This window comes from Apostichopus japonicus, chromosome 12 (genome assembly GCF_037975245.1).
Source record: "Apostichopus japonicus isolate 1M-3 chromosome 12, ASM3797524v1, whole genome shotgun sequence".
Taxonomy (NCBI): domain Eukaryota; kingdom Metazoa; phylum Echinodermata; class Holothuroidea; order Aspidochirotida; family Stichopodidae; genus Apostichopus; species Apostichopus japonicus.
In genome coordinates this window covers 3,221,686-3,244,603 of record NC_092572.1, presented here as the reverse complement: position 1 = coordinate 3,244,603, position 22,918 = coordinate 3,221,686, and the positions used below count along the sequence as shown (strand labels likewise).

Here is a 22,918-nt window from a genome sequence, read left to right as displayed (position 1 = left end):
AAGGGCACTGTACTGTATCGATATCTAGCGATATCTGGGATGAAATTCCCAAAATCTTCCCTAAACTGTTGATTCCCTCCACCCCCCCCGCCCACCCTCCCACAGTTTATTATTTACTTCTCGTTATTTAATCCTCTCTTTATCCTTCCACAGTGTATATTTTCCCCTGACTTATTTTCTTCTCTCCCTCTTTGTTTACTAATCCGTTTACTTCTTTATTTGTGCTCACCTTGCCCTCTGTACTGTATACATACACTAATACAGTAGTTTGCCTCTTGTATTTTCTGTTACTCGTCTTTGCGTCCGAAGTTCCTACTAGGGTCGAAACTAGCCCCCCCCATCCCTCCCTTATTTTTTAACATAATGACCAGAAATAACAGGTTTTACTTTGACGGGGCGTAAAAAAAAAACTTAGTTTATAAAAAATTTTTGACCAACATGTTTTCGGACCAACATATTTTTTTGACCAAACTGATTTTGGTCCCAAAAAATTTGAGTACAAACAATTAAATTTCGGGTCACAAGCAATTTTCGGTCACAACTATTTGGGTCATAACAAACTTTGGGCCCTCTTTTTTCGTGAAAAAAACTTGGTGCGTCCAAAAAATTGTGTCCCCCCAAAAATTGTGTCCCCCCAAAAAAGTTAGGTCAGAAAAAATGTTGGTCCAAAAAAATTGAGTCCCCCCAACAAAAAAAATTGGGTCCCAAAAAATTTGGGGCCCAAAAAATTAAGTCCCCCCAAAAAAATTGGTCCGAAAAACGAGGGCCAAAAAGATTGAGTCTCCAAAAAAGAAATTGGGTCCGAAAACATTTTCGTCCATAAAAAATTAGAGTCCAAACAAATTGTCGGAACATAAATACGTCGGAACATAGAGACGTCGGAACATAGGGATGTCACCATAGATAGAGCTTATTTAAACGCATTTTAGGATTCCTCACACTGCCGATAAAAAGTCTGTATCTCCTTCCGTTTTCGAGTTATGGGTGATTTAAAGTTTACAAAGTATAAAAGGTGTTGCCTCAAATAATGTTTTTCAATTTACGAAAACATGAGTGTGATTTTATTTAGTAGATCATATTGGACAAGCTCCGAAATTGTACTGATAGATAGAGTGTACTTACAATGCATTTTAAAATTCGATTTTAAGTTACTCTAAAGTTGCGTAATGTGCTCTGATGTCAGTCTATTTGGTTCAAAATAAATTTCCAAAAATTAAATCTTTTCTCAACACTTTTCAGTGTCTGTAGTAAAATCAGTTCATATGAAAAAAACGATGTACGCTAAGGTCTTTGTTTAAGCACGTAACCACCCCGCCCCCCCCCTCCACTTTCCCTCAAGCTTTGAAGTCGACCCTTGGATAACGCGTATGGGAATTGCTGCGGGTGTGTTTGATGTTCCGACCATTTAACTATGTTACATTCAAATGGCGCCGCGGCGTCTGCATTGCAGTGCCAGGTTGTAACAACAAAACTAAATGGAAGTTTTAAATCTATTAATTCACTGTTAACATTCTGGATAACATCCACTAAATTTGTGTTCGGTCTGCAGATGTTTTATTCTTCACATTATGGTGCCTTTATATTGTAAGATATTGCCGGTAAAGAAACAAATCTTTTACCAATACTATATTATCGTAGGTGGATTGAAAACATTAAACACCGTTGCACTCGGAAAGGTAATTTTTTTTTGTACAGGGAAAGTAGTAAAACATTTGGCTATATATGTGAGGTGTTACATTGTTTTGCATCGAAGTTCGTGCATGTTGCGGTAATACTGTAAACAACTTAGGCTAGGCCGCCTAGCAATGTACAGTAAGTTCAGAAGCGCATTGTCTTTTGTTCATCAACAGGCTGTAGGCCTGGTATCGTCTGACTAACTGACGCTACGGACTATAATTTTAACAATAGCGACCGATTTAATCCTTTCATGAATGGTCGGTCCGCAACTTGGGCTAGGCCGCTTAGCGATGTCAGTTCAGTACAGTAGTTCTCTTTAGTTTATCAACAGACTGTAGGCCTGGTATCGTCCGGATTATCCGACGCTACCGACGGAAAATTTAACAATAGCGATCGATTAAACCTTTCATGAATGGTCGGTCCGCATATTGAGTTATCGTCAGGCTAATACACCTGTACTTGTGCAGTATATCGTCGGGTAGAATTTTTAAAGTCGGATCGTCGAAATTGAAATTTATCGTACGGTATAGTCTGTATAGTCAGGTGGTGTCAACCTCGACGTAACACCACTGTAAAGACAAACTTCTGGCTCACATAAATTTTTTAAAATAATTTAGGCTACTTCTTTTCACTCAGAAACAACATCAAAATCTTCAGAGCTCATGATGTATAATGTACAGCAAGCAACAGAAAAACTCAATAGAGAATGTTGACATTGGTCATGATTTCATAGCATGCTCATTCAAATTATTCATAGAATTCTTCAGTACTTGTTAAATTACTGTACCCACCTGATCTTGCTTTTCCTCTAGTAGTTTGTTAAGATCTCTGTTTTTCAACCCTTTCACTGTCATTTCCTTTGGCATCTTCATACCTGGTAAACATATATGGAATAAAATCTCTAACATGAGCTTCAGAAGTTGAATTGAGCAGCTGGGAATGTCTATGACATCCCAGAAATAGATAGACATTCTGAAAGACTTTAACAGACACACACTCATAGGGGTATGATTGAGGATGCTTATGGAGAGGACTGCCCCCAAATTATCCATATTGCAGGTTTTAGTGAAATGGGTAGGTTTGAAACACTGACAACAACAGCTATGCATAGTAATTGTTAACTTTGAAGTATTAGGTTGAACTTTCAATAAGCAATGATGTGACAACACATTCTATAAACAACTCATGATAGTACAAAAGTTATTCTACATTGCTTATAACAGTCTGATAATAAGATTACCAATGTATGAGATACAGTGGCATGTAACATAGCTAGTTACACTAGTACAACAAAGGGTCTACATGCCCTAAGTTAATCTACTTACTTTTCTCGTTTGGCAAATTTAGTTCCATTTTTATTTCTGTCACCTAAGAGTGAAGGAAAAGAATCATTACACACAAAATTAATTGAAGCCATGAATTGTATTATGACATTTATAATTAACTACACAGTTCAATAACACTGCTTCAAGTGTGTGTTAAACAATACTTTTCATATCAACTAATAATAAAACATCACAAGAATGTGTCTGCAGAGGTGAAGCCCAACACAGCTCACATTGTACTGTTATTTTGTATCTTGCAAGATGCTATTTAAACAACATCAAGCAAGCAGATAAGGTAGGGCACTGATGCTTCAGATATTGAAGGAAACCATATTAATTACAGCATGAAGACAATTTATTTGTACTGAAGGCAAAATCCTCAAGAATTATTCTACCCAAAATGTCACCAACCCATGATCACAATTCACTGGCAACTTCAAGTTTGTAGAATTTAATGGTTAAAGCTTTAATACCTACCAGCATCTCCCGTAGTCCTTCCAGAAGCATTGCTTGAACCTCACTTTGTTTCAATCCTTTACCAACTGTTCAAAAGAAATATGGATGTACAACCAACTGTCGCATATTGCTTCTTCATCTTAAATGAGCAGTTAAAAATATCTACCAATTGTTATACCTAACAGTACATTGATATTCAGTGTCTACTTTAATCAAAGAGATCAAGTTCAGCCATTATCACTGACCAAAACAATGTAGATGCTAATCAATAACAATATCACCAAACAGCTTAGAATACATACAGGGTATATGTGTTGAGCTTAGCCTTATCATTATACACACTATAGAGGATGCTCTTTCTTACGGAAAAGTTGATATACTGTTTACTTTAATAGCAATTCACCTTGATTATACTTGTTGATTCTTCTACCCCTTTTCTTAGCATCATCTTGGTTATGAACAGAAATTCACAGTCCAGTAAGAGACTTTCACATTTTAATGGTTATTCAAGTATGTACTGTAGGACTTGCTACTTCTGCCTACTTTAACAGTATTGTTACTTTACACTAGACATAACTTGCAATGCCTATAGTATTAGGTAAGTCACATCTACAGCAGTCCTTAGTATATATATTCCGAGTATCAATATTTTTGGTGAACCAGGTGTTAAAATTACATGTTATGCCTGTTTCTAGGTGCGGTTGCTAGCGTTATGGTGTAATCAATTTTATAGTCATTTTGTTTCTTTCGGGCTAAATTGATGACACTGTCAGCTACCCTGTCATCTCAAATTTATAAACAAATGACTTACAGTGGATCAATTTTATCTTCCTAAACATGGAGGAAAAGAAGATAATTTAAATATTAAACTGGCAAAACCCATTTGATTAATTTTACTAAAAATAAGCACAAACCAACTACACTGACTTCTTTACATTACTGGTATCTAATTTAGCCAACAATTCTAAGACAAAACTAAGGTATCACTTGAATTCATGTGCTACTGTAATTTGGTTATCTTACTGCTATTCATGAAACACTAGATTATGTACAGAGTACTGGAGAGGATAACCAACTTATTGTTATTGTAGTTTGAACTATAGCTTGTAACATAATATGAACTTGGATTTCATTAGTAATAGAAATGTACTGCAGGTACAGGGCAAAGTTTTAAGGGTATTTTTCTGGTTGTCCATCGGTCAACCAGGCCCTACACTTTCGATGTCCAAACAGCAAGTTTGCTTGTAGGATAATTTTTAAAATCTAGCAAAAACACAGAGAAAAACCAATACCGTATGTATACTGTATCTCCAAAGTGATGATGGGTGATACCTAGGCTATTCATGATTTGACCTAATTAGGGATATTTGGTTACAATGCATTCTGAATTTGATGTAAATAACTGGTCTTCAGTTGGACAGCCAAAGTTGGTTTTGGTTTTTGATGCACACAGATATCCATCCTGCAGACTTAATCACCTTTAATCTGATCATCTCCTCTCTTTTTCATCTCACTTCTCTTTCTACTTTGACTCCATTCTTTGTTCAATTTACCCCTTCTATACACATGCAATCCTCTTTTCCTAAAGATCATAATTAGGATTCTTTAAAAAGTGGGTGAAATGTTGATTAATAGATATGGATGGAAGATGCAATCACTTGTTAGTCAAATGAGGTCACTAGCTTAATATTTGATTTGAAAATTAGTAGTATGCCTAATTAGAATAACAGTGGAATGAGAAGGAAATGTGAGTGAATGTTGAGTGTGATATCAGTGTAGAAAACATAGTGTCACAATATTGACAAACAGGTTTTCTAGTTGCAATAATGTTGAGTTCTTCTTGCTCCCATCCAACCAAGTCCTTCCAGAGGGTGAGCATATTTACAACATACAGTAATTCTCCATCAAGTATCCCTAGTTTACATTAGTTCTTCTAGCCCCCACCCAACAAATTGCTTCCAGAAGGGGAGCATATTTATAACATAATTCTCCATTGAATACTCCTTGTTAACATTTTGGTACAGTAGTTAGTAGCCAATTTAATTTGAAACAGAGTTTAAATATCCTGCGAAAAGTGTTTTGCTTTGAAAAAAAAACATCAATAATAATTTAGCCTAGAGTTTCAAAGCACAGCTTTCCCTTGCTTGCCTACTTTCCATTATCTTCAGTAATTGTTGACATTAACAAGTGGCTAATTAGGATGCTATGGATTGTAAAAATAAATTGTAATTTCTTAGAATTCTTACGTGGGCACATTAATCACTTGATATGAGTGTGGTGATATGTGCTGGAATATTATTTCATTATAGGTTAATAGCACTGTCTTTCTTTATTTGAGGAACTGAAATTTTGTTTTGAGAACATTAGCACCTAGTTTTGATAAAACAGTTGGAATTGCCTTCAAATGACTGATAACAGAAAAAGAGTACATGTGCATGACATGGGGAATCCACATAATACAAATGAGATACAGTTTAGGTTTCTTAGAAGATAAATTGTTTGCAGACTGACTTCTACAGACTTGGAATGACCTTTGACCTTATACAACATCATTGGGGTTCATATACGTGACACAGAGCATCCAAACATTAAATATGAGATATATCCAACATTCACTTCTTGACATATCGTGTTTACAATGTTGTCAGAGTTTGGGAGCATGTTGCAAGTATTTAACTTACATTTAAAACGTTCAAACCTACTCAAACTATTATTAAATTAGTGTCAATTAATTGAACAATTACCTGCATGTTTACGGTTTGTGTTCCACTTTTTGAGATTCTTGCACAAGTTCAGGCAAATCCATATAAATACAAAAATTGTTAGTAATATAACCAAAATACTAATGAAAGCCTCCCTACAACCAGGATGCGCCCAATGAGTTAAGCCTGTGAATATGAAAAAAAGTATCTCATTTTGTGGCAAAGGAAGATACATAGTGTTGCTGTCGATTTCAGACACCAAAACAGTAAGAAGGGAGGTAAGCTTACTTTTTAATATTTTCATTAAGTATACAATTTATGTGACAAACAACTGGTTATTTCTTCAATGTGGCTGGTTTCTCCCACACAAACTTTGCACACAATGAGTGAGCAAAAACATGTACTGTAATACTTCATTAGTTAAGAAACCTATTCCACAGTAAGTACTTCTACAGCAGGTTTACCTCAACATAGTAGCCATGTATGATCTACTAGATACATTAATGGAATGGTGCAATAATGTCAGGATTCGGTCAGGTCTACGGTGAAAGTAGTGAACTTTAGACATTAAGATCACTCACACAGACAGGCTGATAGTAAAACATTTCGTAAGGGATATTGTTATAAGATACCAACATCTGCAAGTGTAACAAACTTAATCAGAATTTTAAGAGGTGGAGAATGCATGCCATTTGAAAGGAATACTTGGGAGAAAGTAGGAGCGAGAATTGAAGACAAAGATGACTTCTGATCAAATAGTCCAGAGTATTCAACATACCAGGCTCTCTAAATAGTAAACACTGTTTATAAATTACTAACTTGTTACAGGAAATGCCACCCTGTCCATCAGCCCATCTGAGTCTGTACAATTACACTGAATAGTCTCATATTCTCTGTCTACAATTATACCAGATGGTGGATAGCAGACTACTGGGAGGTTCCCATCCACATCATCTTCACAGACTGGAGCATTGTAGCCATGTAGCACACCCTTCTCACCCATGTTAAAAGAAGTTACTGACTCTCTGTGAGGTGTTTCAAATGATGGACGAGAAGAAGTTTGCCCTAAACCAACAAGGAAGAAAGAGTGGAAGTATTTTTACACTTCATATATACTTCACTATAAATATATGTTATATATATATTGCATAGTTACCTGATATACTCACATTTGTCAATTGTGGAAACTACTGTAAGTATAGATACAAATCAAAGATTACCTCCAGACTACTAATTAGACTTTGAGTCTTGCACTCATACTCATGATATTGAAATGCAATATTAGATACTGCTGCTTGTCATAACTTGCCAACTTGCTGAGTCCTGAAGGAAAGATTGTCAGAAACCTTCACCCTATTCCTTTGGAAAAGTAACTTTTCAAAGATTTTAGCTTACTTAGAAGTGTTTGGAATTGAAATGGCCAAGTTGGCCTCATTTTGTCACTTTAACAATATTCCAGCAAGATCAAAATAGTCTAATATCCAGTAAGAAAAAAAAAAAAATTCTACTTGTACTAAATCTCAATCTATTATACTACAAATCTATAAGCATAACATCTTTATAAAGGATTTCACCAATAGCACACCAGTTTCAAGAGCCCAAGGGCACTGTGGTTCCTTGCATAGGGGAACTGTATATGACAAAACACATATTATTATAGCAAGATTGGGCTCAATTAGTCCAAGTAATTGTGGTCCTTCATGTACCCATAAAGTAACCAACACTATAGCCAACACATTTGTGATCACAAATTGTGAACGGAGTTTTGATCGAAAGGCACTTTTGAGATCTGACTATGGCGTTGAAAATGTAAGAAATATAAGGTCACCTACAAGCGGGTCAACAGATATGATAACATTGGTGACCTCAGATGGCATGACCGTTAAGTTTGAAAATGTTCCACCACATTCACAACTTGTCTCAAAATATCAACCGTGTCACAACTTGGCATTGGGAGTCAATTGCATTAAATGTCTAAAAATTAACTTTGAACTTGTATACATAACTTCACACACAAAGGTCACCCGGGGTCAACCCATTGACATTTTTGATCGGTTAGACGAAAATAGAGCATCAAAAATGTAAAATTTAAAACATTTTTCTTTTGCCCATATTCTCCCCCTAAAGTACAATTTTATTTAACATGAATTGACCTTTGGTGAACTCGGATCACATGACCGTTAACTTTGAAATATTTCCCTATACCATTTGCAACTTGTCCCAAAATATCAACCGTGTCACACCTTGGAACTGGGAGTTATTGCACTAAATGTCTGAAAATTAACGTTGACCTCATATAACTTCCCACACAAAGCTCACACGGGGGTCAACCCATTGACATTTTTGATCAAAAGGTACCTTTGACATCTGAAAATAGCATCAAAACTGTGAAAATCCCCAAAACACTTAAAGGTCACCAGAGGTCAAATTGAGGTCTAGGGTCACCCAGATGCGTGTTGACAATGGGATTACATAGAAGCAACCCCCAACCCTAACGGACAATTCGTTCTCAAGTTATCGCAAAAATACTAGTTTTTTATCATTAATTGACCTCTGGTGACCTCAGATCACATGATCGATAGGTTTGAAAATATTCCCCTATACCATCTGCAACTTGTCCCAAAATATCAACCATGTCACACCTTGGCACTGGGAGTTATTGCATTAAATGTCTGAAAATTAACTTTGACCTCATATAACTTAACACACAAAAGTCACCTTTGGGCAAACCCATTGACATTTTTGATCGGTGAGACGTGAATATAGCATCAAAACTATAAAAATGCAAACATTTTTTCTTTGCCCATTTTCTCCCCCCCCCCCCAAAAAAAAATAGTTTTTTAACATGAATTGACCTTTGGTGACCTCAGATCACATGACCGTTAAGTTTGAAAATATTCCCCTATACCATTTGCAACTTGTCCCAAAATATCAACCGTGTCACACCTTGGCACTGGGAGTTATTGCATTAAATGTCTGAAAATTAACGTTGACCTCGTATAACTTCACACACAAAGCTTAGCTCACCCGGGTGTCAACCCATTGACATTTTTGATCGGATGGTACCTTTGATATCCAAATCAAGCAACAAAACCAAACATTTTCTTTTTCGCCCGTTTCCTCCCAAAATAAGCACATTTTTTGTAATGTGACCTTTGACCTTTTGACCTTGGTTTCAGATGTAGTTTGATATCCTGATTCCAAGTCTGTACAGCCATCCTACAGTAACTCCGACCGAAAACTTTGACCCCATATACTGTAACTACGTACATGAAGGTCACACAGGGATCAACCTGTGACATTTATGATCAGAAGGTACCTTCGACATCTGAAAATAGCATCAAAACTGTAAAAATCCCCCAAAAAACTTAAAGGTCACCAGAGGTCAAATTGAGGTCAAGGGTCATCCAGATGCAGGTTGACAAGTGGTTTACATTGAAGCAACTCCCAACCCTAACAGACAATTAGTTCTCAAGTTATCGCAAAAATACTAGTTTTTAATCATTAATTGACCTTCGGTGACCTTAGATCACATGAATGTTAAGTTTCAAAATGTTCCCCTATACCAGTTCACAACTTGTCCCAAAATATCAACCTTGTCACACATTGACACTGGGAGTTATTGCAGTTTTAATATTTTGGGTTTTTGGACCATAACTGACCTTTGTGGGCACCGCAAACAATAGGGCATACCTTCTCCATATGGCGGATCTATAGTCCAAGTTTGGCCTCAATCCAGCTTTCCCTTATTGAGATAGTGCGTACCCAAGCAAGTGTCACAGATGCACACACAGACACACCCACACCGAACTGACTACATAGGTTCCTTTTGCTAAAGCAAGGAACCAAAAAGTGCTAACTTATTACAGGAAATGTCACACTGTCCATCAGCCCATCTGAGTCAGTACAATTGCACTGAATAGTCTCATGTTCTCACTTTGACAATATTCCAACAAGAATGATATAGTCTGATATCCAGTATTAGACAAACATTACTGTTGTTATACTTCAAGGGATGTTCTTCTTGTACTCATACTCAAGCTATTGTACTACAAGTCTACAAATATTACATCTTTATAAAGAATGTCATCAATAGCATACCAGTTTCTGCAATGAAAACACTATCAAAGAGTACTAACTTGTTACAGGGAATGTCACATTGTCCATCTGCCCATCTGAGTCTGTACAATAACACTGAATAGTCTCATATTCTCTGTCTACAATTATACCAGACGGTGGATAGCAGACTACTGGGAGGTTCCCATCCACATCATCTTCACAGACTGGAGCATTGTAGCCATGTAGCACACCCTTCTTACCCATGTTAAAGGAACTTACTGACTCTCTGTGAGGTGTTTCAATTGATGGGGGAGAAGACGTTTCCTCTAAAGCAACAAGAAAGAAAGAAAAGGAAGTATCCACACATAGTTCTCTGTCTCACTAACAAAAAAAATGGCTGTCATGCTCTCGTTATGAAATCCTCATATGGAGAATGAAATTCATCCCAAACTCTTTACAAAATTAAGCATGTATTTCACTATAATACTAAGATTCAACAGAGCCTGTCAAAACTAAAAGACAATAGTTTGACATCTGTGTGTACATATTTATCATGAAAATGGATACAACTTTAACAACCAGTGACTACAAACCTTTTGACAAAACTAAGAGCCAGTGATCAGAATAATAGTTGTACCCATGTTCATCTACTCTTGGCAATGGTAAACATTTCCAGAGTCCATACACAGATCTATAGTTACAAAATGAACTTTTCAGCAAATATCTGATTACATAGATCACACACACAGAGATTGCACAACAATGTTGTTCAGTAACAGGGCAATAATGAGAGCTACATAATGACTATTACAACCTAGTCGAATAAGACTGCCACAGTGTTCAAGAATGATTCAGTCACTTGAAATCAAACACTGCTGTCAAGCCTAAAACTGCTAGATTTAGACATCTGTTTGTTAGTATTTATCGTGGAATGCATACTACTGTACCAATGACTACAAACCTTTTGACAAAACTAAGAGCCTGTGATCAGAATAATAGTGGTACCCATCTTCATCTCCTCTAAGGCAACGATAATATCTGGCACCATCTTCCTTGCTAACAGACTCCAGTTGGATACTACCATTGGCGTATAGAGTACAATTGATGATTCTGTCATCACAGTCAGTATGTCCGCCTTTGAGATCATATGCTAAGTCTACAGGGCTACCATTAGTCATGGTTTCCCATTTCAGGTAACCTTCCGCCACTTTAGTCTGTAACCCACATTCTATTGTTGCATCTTCCCCTTCCTTAACAACTGTAGTACTGAACTCCTGTGCCTGCACAAATGACCCTGCATGAAGGATAAATAACAACATCAAACAACACTAATAACCTTATTAGCATGTTGATAAGATATTTTAACATGCAACATTGTTTGTATCTCAATTTAAATACTTGTTTTAAGAACATCTACAATGACTTTGTCTTTTTTATGCCTACAGTCTGAAACCACATACAGCTTGCTTTGTACGACTGAGCAGACTGTAATTGTAATTTTTGCACATTACAGGAAAAGTACATAGTTCGGTAAATTGTTCACATACAAAATCTTAGATCACCAGTTTGACCATTTTTCTCTTTGTAACATTTTAGCACAGCAACAGGTCAACATGAAACATCCTGAGTCCATGAACAGATGAAGTTACAAAGTGAACTACTGTTACCAGCAAATATCTGATTATATTGATCACACACACACAGATTGCCCAAAGATGTTGTTCAATAACAAGGCAATAATTAAAGCTACATAACCATCAAAACCTAATAAAATATGACTGCCACAGTGTGTAAGAATGATCCAAAAGTCACACAAAATCAACACTGCTGTCAAAACTGAAACTGTCCTATTTTTCAAGTAAAATAAAAATTTATGGCTACTATCGGTACCTCATGGAACTAACGACAATAATACTGAATGTCTAGCAGTTCATAAGTAAACTATACTGTTCACAATATTACATTAAAGAGTACTTCACTCACCTATAATAATCCAGTATATTGCCCATGCCATTCTGGGACGATCCCACATATTGTGTTAATCTGAAATGTAATGTTAATATCATATATAGTATAAAATATTCACAAGCATATCATGTGAAACCTAGTAGGATGCTTAATTGCTGAGAAATGAGAGCTCAAAAATTAAGAAAATGCCAAAATGCCACGTTGACAAATTGCATAATTTCAAAGTGTGATAAACTGGCCAATTTTGAATCAATGCAACTGAAATTTTCAGAATACAGTATGATGACTTTATGGTGCTCCAAAGCAAACAATACATTTGGGAATATTTAAAAGATGTCGAATTACAACATACTCCAAAATTTGGTGATTTGATATGGAATGACCCACTCATAAAATTAGATAAACATTATGATAAGTTTGTCAAATACATTTATCTATGATTTACGTACAATTACATTTCAAAGGACTTACAGAAAATACGTTTATGTTGGCTTTAGTGTTACACACTATTTGGAGACCCTTGGCTGAATTGTGTTTTTGCTCGGTGCTTTCGTAAGAAGCTCTACATGTGTTAAATCTTTCTTATGATATATACAGGTACATGTATACATGTGTGAAAGTAACGGAAATTGTTATCTTATGAGACAAATTCCGTTAGGAAAGTTAATCGAAAATAAACAGATGTTTTTGGAAAATGTTAGATTTCTTATGCGAACCACTTTGTGATGGTCCTGACACGAGGCTGACCACAAACTTTTTTTCCCCCTCAACTTCATGGAGTTTGGAAGGCCGAAATTGCAAGTACACCAGTGCATATCCCTTCACTAGTTTGCAGGGCTGAAATTTCAAATAAACTATTGCATATTTCTCTACATTTTCTTTCGACGAACAATTAACACCAGTTGCTGTTTGGACCACATAATTAGATGTTTAATACACTTTTCCTCTATACCTACAGTATATAAGGATCTGAAGATTGTACAATGAGTGTGTAATGGAGTCTGTTCAGGACTTCTGGAGTTACAAGAATGTTAAATTTCTTTAAGAATCTTGGCCAGATGTTTAGTAGTGTTTAATGACCTTTGACTGTAAAATGAGAACCTTCATAATGCTTGGGAGTTTGATTTGATGTGTGTGACTACTGCAAACTGTACCTGCAACTACAACAGTTTGGCAAAAAACCCTTAATACTGAACAAACATAAACTTCTGATCCTGATTCAAGCCACAACATTCCATGCAAACAGCTACTATAAGGAGATTTAAGCAATTTCAAAAAAGCAAAAACAGTCTTACAGTACTTGCCAACTATGAAGTATGATCGTTCAACTTTTGTGGGATCGAAATTCGACACAGGGTGATGAACTTATGACTCAAGATTACAAACGGTTAACTTTTGTTGTGCAGTGAAAGAATGCAAGTATGCACGGTGGAGCGATTGCATGGTACACCTAGCATAGGATTTAAATCTCTTGTAATAGACTTTAGCAACGATCGAGACCGAAAACTCACCAACAGATACTTTTTCTGAGAACCAATCTACACTAAAACTAAAAGGCGTACTCATACTATGTAAAGAATATGCAAAATTAAAACTAATAATTTTAACTATTTATAAGCATGATACGTTTTCTTTTTATGCACTGACCAGTCTCGTGCATTGTGTACTATGGTGTTTGTAGTCTATTCTTATTGTGCACAGACATTTCAATTAAAGCCAGTAAGTACTGTATTACATTATTATTTTATTAGCCTGGGCTAATTGCCACGTCGTTATTTATCCTTATATCTTTGGTGACTCAGCCTATTGTACATTTTGTATTGTTGTTTAGCTCGACCTACTGTATACTGTAGTCCAAGCAGGCTAGTTACAGTACTAGTCAGTCATTGTAGACATTTTTTTTGTAATAACTTTTTACTAGGCCTTCTGCCACAATGCCGACAATTATCTGCAGTTAATTGTGTTTTTCTTGCAGCTGTTACAATCAAGCTGCATGTCAATCCTAATCAGGTCAAAACTCCATCATTCTTTCTGCCAATTTGTCAATCTTCGGCAAATCAATTTTTAAAAACGAACCCACCCCGGTCATAGGCGTACGAGGTGGGGGGGCAGACTGCCCCCCCCAATTTCCAGAGGACAAGAAATTCGGGCAAAAGTCCTGAAAAATTCTTTTTTTCTCCTATTAGGCTGCCCAAATTTTTCAGGACTTTTGCCCGAATTTCTTGTCCTCTGGAAATATATATATATATATAAAAATATGCAGTAGCTTGCCCGAATCTTTTTCAAATTTTTGCCCGACAATTCCATGATTTTCTTTATTTAGCATCATGATGCCCGAATGTTTCCGTGTAACACCACCGTAAGCGCAGTTCATCCACGCTTTTTGCACGATCAATTTTTTTCTAACTAGTCAATTGTATACCTGGACCCAGGGCGGCGGAACCAGGGGGGGGCACAGGGGGAACGTGCCCCCACTTTTCCTTAGGTTAAAAAAGATGCATTTTTTCTACATAAAAATTGAGATGCCTGAAGTTAGCAAGAGGCCAGGGAACCAGAATGAACACTCGGGAAGGGCCGTTTCCAGCCATCTGAGGGGTTTGTAAAATCAAAAATTTTATAGTACACTCCGCTCAGAAAAGTCGTGCATACAACTTTGCAAATCCTGACTAAGCCCGTGACTTTTAATGAATTTCTGTGGGTCAAACTCAAAGCTATTTCAAATGGAAAAAATTTTGTTAAGATATTAACGAGAAAAAAACTCTAATTCGGAAGATTCCTACATTAGCAACTAGCATGGTTTCACCTCATTTTGTCTCAATAGAAAAGTTGTTCCTTGTTTCCCAATTTGCGCATTGGATATTGCAGTGCTAGTATGCATATTTTCCTTGGGGGGGGGGGGGTTGATGGAGTGATGTGTATACACAAATAAGATAATACAATAAGAGTTATAAAGGGTACTAAATATAAGGCTGCATTAGTCCAATCGAATTTCTGCGAAGTTCCCACTGATCCCATACATCCCCGACATGAGTGTATACAAGAAACATTTTCTTTTTCATGGATGGTGGGGGGGGGGGGGGAGTGCCTACAAGCCTAGACGTACAGGTTTATCATATTCTTTGTTATATTTTATACTTTTTTGTGAGACAAATTGCAGTCTCACCCGACACAGCGACATTATTCGGCCTACGTGTTGTTGAAGAATGTATGTTTTTCTGAAGGTAGCTGAGTACGGTGTTAAAATAATAAATAAGGTAACTAAATAGGAGCTTAAAAAATATACTGTCCCATTTTTCCCCTTCAAAGTGATGTTACCATTTTTTCTTCTTCTAATTTACCAAATTTTTGGGGAAGTGTAAATTTCTAAAACGTGAGATTATAAAATAAAAAATGTTTAGATGCAACTTGCAAGGCCTCAGAAGTGCCGTTTCCGGCAATCTGAGAGGCATTGTTTGCCAAAAATTTTCTTGTACGCTACGCGCCAACCGATGGTGGCAATCCGCTTAGATAGTGTCATGGGAACTTTCGGGCAAAAAAAAGTTCTGCCCCCCCAAACTGAAATGGTCCTGTACGTTTCTGCGCCCAGTTATTGGGCCTATCATTGGTTGGGAAGAACTGGCAGGCACAGTATGTAACCAATGCTGCAAAACATGGAACTTGTTCTAGAGCTGCCCTGCTCTTGTTGATGTTGAGTGGCGACATCCAAACTAATCCTAGACCCTCTACAATTTATCCATTTGGGTATTGCCAGATGAAAGTCGGTTGGTAAGAGAAAGCCTTAGCTTGCGATGAATGTAGTGTCTGGTTCCACAAATCCTGCCTAGAACTTGGCAGTGAAGACTATCATCATTTAGAATTAGAAGGCTCTGCTGTTAGTTGGATTTGCAATCACTTTAATGCCCCAAATATGATGGGAGCAGGCCTGTTCAGGTCATTTGAAGTTGAAATGTTTAATAGTTATAGCATCCTAACCATCTGGATGCTCAGATTCACTTGGGCCTACGTTTGATCCACCTCTTACTAGCAGCCCCATCAAACAAAAATCTAGTGCTACCACTAAAAAGCAACAAGTTGTTTCTAGGTCCACTAGAATATCATTTAGTAGTAAAAGCTATGCCTCTACCATAGACTCGAAACCGGATGTCCCTCTTAAAGGCAATAACTGGTAAACTCTTATTGTCAACGTAAATGGCTTAAGAAGTAAGGCTGACCAATTGAATACTGTAGTGGACTACTGTATGTGAGGCCTGATGTCATTGTGGGTTGTGAATCCAAAATAACAGATAAGGTCCACATTGCTGAAGTTTTCCCTCTGGGTTATCAGAAAGATGTTTTTCTAAATGCCAGACAGAGGGGTGTTTATAGCATTAAGGGATGTTTATGTGGTCTCCCAAGTCCATGGGGCTAAGTCAGACTATGAAGCTATTTGGGCTGCAGTTACCATTCCTATAGGCAGCGGCCTCTTTATGCTCATTCTACAGGGCCCCAGGGTCTGGCCTAGAACCATTTCAGAAATTGGGTGAGGTCCAACCCTTTTTAATTCCCCAGTGAATGAGGTCACCAGGAGGAAAATCCTGTGGTGAGTAGATCTTTATTTTTCCCAAATTAAGGTCGCCCAGAATGAAAATGTGATCGCCACTTTGATATGCTAAATATTAGTACAAAAAACAATAGGCCTAGGCTCAACATCGAGTAGCACTACTGTCAGTACTGACTACACTAACGTTGAACAATAGTATAATTAAGTTCTAATTCCCGCGCTTTGATAGTCGTGGCAACATAAGGCCCGTGCACGTACACATATGTATGGGACAACACCGTAACGTAAACGATTGCTACAGTACCGCTCACATATAGCTGGACATGTGTACACGCACAGAATTGTATAAAGACGTATAAACACGTACAACAATTTAAGAAATGCTTACCGTTAAATACTGGCATTAAACAATACATTTCGTATTTATTCCAAAAAAGATCCACAGAGGATAAAAATGCTAAGTAGAGCTTACGTAAAGAAATATAGAAACTGCATGTACATGGTCATTTTAGGTATCCAAATACTATACAAAGAGATTCAGTTCACCGTAACACCCCCTTTTCATTACCACCTGAAGAAAACCGTCTTTTAAAAATTATAGTACCTTACAGCACTTTACATTTGATACAAAAGTTACTTCTACAACAGCTTCCCAAAATTTTTGTGTCGCAAAAGGGTTAAATTTTAACCGCACAGTACAATTATTTGCATATTACACCAAAGTTTACACTCGGCGTCCAGATGGCGGGAAAATGTTCAATGTGTTGTTGTTGTGTCGTTCGGTCGTTCCCATGGTGCGATGAACTTGGGCAAGTTCGAATGTCGATGACCTACTAATGTTCTGTGACCAATGTCAACGGGAATTAGATGCATGTTACAACGGTATGGTACGTAGACCACTACAACATGTGTGTACAGCGGTCTTAGGAAATTATTGTTGCTCTGAACTTTTGAAAATTTGGAATGGGAAATCCATTTAAAATTAATTTTATAGCAACGTGTGTTTAGTCAGTAAGTACATTTCAGTTTGTGCAAAGCATTGGTGAAATTTTCAGTTGCAAAAACTGATCGCCACATTATTATAGGGCTGGCGACTAGCATTAATTTTTCAAGAAATTCTCATCGCCAGCCGAGAATTGTGGTCGCCAATGCGACCGTAAATAAAAAGGGTTGGTGAGGTCATAAAGAAGGTCAATGCTAGAGGGGACAAACATGTTGTCATTGCTGGGGACATGAATTGTGGCCATAGAGATAGGACTAGCACCAAAGTCAAGGAGAATGCTACTGAACCAGGTGCACACAAAGAACTGCTTGACCTTAATGATAATTAACTGAAAAATACCAAATTCTCTCCCACTGGGGAAGAAAGATACTTGATTTACATTTGACAACCAGGCCCTCCTTGGTGAAGTCACAGTTAGTAGTTATTGCTTCTGAAATCAGGCCTAAGTATAATCCAATTAACAGCTCCTAGGAAAATTTAGTCTTATAATCATGCAAACTGAATTCTCATTAAAGAGAAAACCATACATTTTGCTAAACAGTATGCCCACATACAGTAGCAACGAGTGACCAGCGCTCTGTTAATAAAAATTGGTTAGAACGAGTTCAAGAAACATAGACTGCTTGAGATGCTTGATAAGCATATCCCCTCAAAACTTAAATCAACACGTTACAATCTTCCTTGGATGTCTCCTCTCCTACGTAAACTGACTAGGCATAAGCATCGACTTTACAACCTGGCTAGGAGAACTACCGAAATGGGGGAAAGGGCTGAAAATTGGATGAAATATAAGGACTTCAAAAAATCTACCCAGCTACATGTAACAAGCAATTAAGAAAGCTCATCATGATTACATAAAACAAACCATGACTGATGCTTTTAAAGAAGGTAATAACCGCCCCGTCTGGAATTATATTAAACAGCAAAGAAATGATGTGGGAGGGGTAGCACCTCTGCTTTAATGTTCCATGTGTTTTGAGCCTGGGTATTGTACTTCAAGGTCATTCAATTCAAAACTGTGCAGTTTTTAATTTCATATAAAAAAAATACTATTTGCAATGTACTTGTCTCCTAGTTGAATTCAGTTAATTAGAAGACTTATAAAATGAATTTCAACCAGAACATACATATGTATGAACAATGTGTACTGTACATACACTGTACTGAACACACTGTTCATGTGTGTGTGTGTACAGTACATACTGTACACTGTACTGGGTGTATATGTACGGAGTGCCATGAGTGCCAGAAGACTATGTTTAAACCTTATACTAATATACACACTGTACTTGGTTGAATTAGAAGACTGAGCACTATAAAATGAATTTCAACCAGTACTGTACATACATGTATGTACAGTGTGTACAGTACATACACTGTACTGGGTGTATATATATATAGCAACTTTAGAGCTTCACAACTTGCAAACATATTATAGGACAGCATTGTAATCATTATTTTGTAATGTTTGTACTAGACATAATAACCTCTGAAAGAATCAACTACCCTGAAGCAATGGTTTAGGAGCAATTCATCACTAAAAATAGCATCATTTTTAGTGAAAAGTACAAAAGTCAAATATTTTGACTTTTATGTTCACCGTTCTCCACAAGTCAATATTTTTGTAGCCTAATTTTTTATTTTCCTGTTCTATGGGATAGACTCTATCTGGCATCTGTAATAGAAAGGTAGTAGAATGTAATTGCTGAGAAATGAGACCTCAAAAGTCAAGAATATGCCAAAATGCCATGGTGGCGACAAATTGCGGAATATCAAACTGTGATAAATCGGCCAATTGTAGAGCAATGCAACTGAAATTTTCAGAATATGCTTATTTCATGGTGGTCCAATCATACAAAAAATTTGGGAATTTTTCAAAGATGTCGAACTACAACATACTCCAAAACTTGGTGATTTGATATGGAATGACCCATAAACGACATTACTTATCACATTAAATTGCAACTTTATTGCATTTGCATTTATTTGCATTTATTTGCAGATGATGCTTTGCTGTATAGGCCTATTCACTCATTTGACGATCATCTCATCTGTTTTTTTTTACTCCATCTATACAATCAAATATTAGAGTGCGTCACTGCGCAACCTTATCTTGGTATCCTGTTTAGTGACAATTTATCTTTCTCTACATATCTTGGATAAGATATGCTCTAGGACCAGCAGAAAGCTTGGCTTCCTGAATTTGCGCCCTTGCCTACCAGAAATTGAATTGGCCTATATGTCTAAAACCCCGTTCCCAAGAACGCGGTCTTGCTTCAAGCAAGCATAGTTGGAGCTAAAACTGTAACCACAGATAATTAGCCCTGCAATTTGAACCCGCGTTTCAACGAGTTAACTCCGGGCCTAGCAGCAGGCTTGGAATACCTTGGAAAACGTCCGAACCAGGTTATTGCAATAGAGAATACGACCAGCGATCGACAGCTATGCAGTGAGTTTTTTCACAGGGGCATATATCATCCAAGCAGCGCACACACGCCATTTTCTACCAGAGCTTTCCTGATACGGCCAACGTTTACCACCTTTGAAAAAGTCAATGCACTGGGCAGGGAAATCATTGTTTCTATCTGAAGCGCAATATTTTGAGTGGTACGACTTTTTGCGAGGGTTAAACAAAAAAATCTTTCATAGTTTCCAAAGTGAAAAAAAAATAAAATGGAAAACCTAAATATAATCATATCAATTATATCTAGCAGATATGCCGACTTTGTGTGTGTACAATTGTTCCAACAACTCTGGAAAAAATCTGTTTGCACACTTTACCCAAAAGAAATATTTAACCCCTAACACAAAATGGTTGGGTTGGGCTCGATGTCCGCACCTGTTTTATACTGTATATACCATGTTTGGACTTGACATAGATGTAAAAAAATTTCTTGGCAAGTTGCCAAGAAGAAGTTCCACTGCAGTGTACTTTGCTAGTATTGCATCAAAGAAGTTATGGCGTATAGACTAAACGCTTTACAGTGGCACATTTCCTGTTATTACTTTCTAATACAGAGTTCGCAGTATTCGAAGTGAACGTATTGGTTATGGTGTGCTTTCATGAACATTCGCCTCATCGACTACTGTAGGCTTTGTACAGTAGGTCTTAGAACACTCCACCTTTGTTACTAGATCAATTCATGCTGGCTAAAGATACATTTATCTCACCTGGTAGGCCTACGCATAACTATTTGAAGAAAAAGTATTTTTTTTACATCCCCATATGATCCTGCAGATGTTAGATGATGTGGTACAATTATGACTCCATAGCAGCGTTTATAACTCATTTCTTACACTTTATAAATTGGTGGGAAATTAGTGCTAACCCAAACGATGGTCGCGGAAAATCTTACAAGTTATATATGTATCGGTGTTTTTGTGTAACACGACTAAAGTTTGAACAGAAGACTCTTTGTTGTTTATCCTTTTGCTGTAAACTTGATCCGTGAATTTTATCTCAGCAATTTTTCCTTATATATGTTTTAATTATAACATTTTTCTTAAATATATTCCATTGATAACAATTACTGTGGTTACAACTATTCCATGTGTAATAACTGTACCCACATTTTCCCCCTCTACTCAGTTTGAATACATATGCTTTCACAATTTTTTTAAACATTACGAAGTTAATGCGCAACTTAAATCCATCTTCGTTCAAAGTCCGATATTTGGTACCATGCCACGATTGTAGTTCGAGCTCTAGGGCCTACACGATTAAACAGCTGGTCCTGCGTCAGTATCTGGGTCGCTAGTTGACTTGTATTTTATGTTTTAAGATGATAGCAATTAACAAATCACATATTTTAACTGGTAAACGTCATTCATCAACTCTGTAAGAAAGCGAATGTATACTCCACCCATATTCCCTTATATGGACGTTTACTACGAGCTTCATTGACCATGATTTTGACAAGGTGACATGCACCCAGTCTAAACGGCGGGAAAAAGTTCAGCACATCAGTTTCCTGTATTATAAACATGTTCCTGCATCGGGAGATGTACAGTACACAGCAATTACTATTTACGGTCAATTGTAAGTCTTTTCTTTTTAAGTTAGCAAACATGTGTACTGTGGCTCTTGTTTGACTGAATGCAGAATGCATGCATTCTAGTTATCCTTTTATTTTTACTTTGGTATGTGATTTACAATTTTTTCTTTTATATAGGCCTATTCGATTGTAAAATTTTACGGGCCTGATGAGTTAGTAACTAGGCTACGTGTTAGCTGGGCTACTACATATTATGTTCCTGATTATCGATAAAATAGAAGCCAGTAACAGTAAGCCTAGCTTAAATTTTTCAGTTTGTACTTTATTTGGCTGACCGTTCTGCCGTAGCCTTTCTCTCCCATACGCATACAGATGTCTCAGTACACTGGAGCGTTGCGGCATGTCCCATCAAGTTTCGTCATATTTTCATCGCACCAAATGCCAAGCAATGCAAATACTTCATCATCCGACCACATACCTCGCTCTGTCTACTTCTGCGACATATTGTACAGGAAAATATCGATAATAATAATAATAATAATGGCCTTTCCGGTTATCTGGATGTCTTCAAGAAGCAACTCAAACTTTACACTGTATATATCGATTGTTTATGTCGATACAGAAATAAGCAAGCGGTGGAAACCACAACTGATAAAATCCATCGTATCTTTTACACCCCAAGGCAATAGTTTATTTACACTGATCAACGTTTACCCGGGCTTGGCTGTCCTAACCCCACCTCTCATGAGGGGCTTGATCAAGCTCGGGCTTGCTGCGTTCCCACGGAGTAAAAGGGTGGATCAAGTTGCCCTAGCCTCGATAGGTCGATCAAGAGTGAAGCGAGCCCGCGTTCGTTGGAACAGGCTATATGAGTCGTTCTACTCTTGAATATGCAGGTCAGCTTTGGGACCTTTATAAGGTCTGAGACCAAGATCAAATAGAAAAAAATTCAAAGTAGCACGTTTTGTAAGGCAATGTTAGGCAATCCAGCATCACTGAGATCTTAAAGTCTGGGAAATTCCGTGAAGTCAGACGTACATTTCGGACAGTTTGTTGATCCATATCTCACAGGCTACGTATAGGAGATAACTTTTCATGTTGGTTTTATGGTACATGTACCTTGTACAGTACTATTCTTGAATGGAGTTTCATTCCTTGTCGATCCAAATAAACTACAAAAATACTCAAAAACC

The 22,918-nt window shown here is 37.1% G+C and overlaps 1 protein-coding gene across 1 annotated transcript in view; it reads right to left on the bottom strand.

The window, feature by feature from the left end:
• LOC139976788 (uncharacterized) overlaps window positions 1-22,918 on the bottom strand; it is a 46,429-nt gene that overhangs the window by 10,362 nt on the left and 13,149 nt on the right. Inside the window, exons 2-9 of the mRNA XM_071985564.1 lie at window positions 12,203-12,262; window positions 11,181-11,513; window positions 10,300-10,545; window positions 6,980-7,225; window positions 6,203-6,346; window positions 3,480-3,544; window positions 3,003-3,045; window positions 2,469-2,551 (exon numbers count right to left, since the gene is read on the bottom strand). Of these exons, the coding sequence (XP_071841665.1) occupies window positions 2,469-2,551; window positions 3,003-3,045; window positions 3,480-3,544; window positions 6,203-6,346; window positions 6,980-7,225; window positions 10,300-10,545; window positions 11,181-11,513; window positions 12,203-12,251 (1,209 nt within the window). The 5' untranslated portion in view covers window positions 12,252-12,262. The remainder of the gene's footprint in view (window positions 1-2,468; window positions 2,552-3,002; window positions 3,046-3,479; window positions 3,545-6,202; window positions 6,347-6,979; window positions 7,226-10,299; window positions 10,546-11,180; window positions 11,514-12,202; window positions 12,263-22,918) is intronic.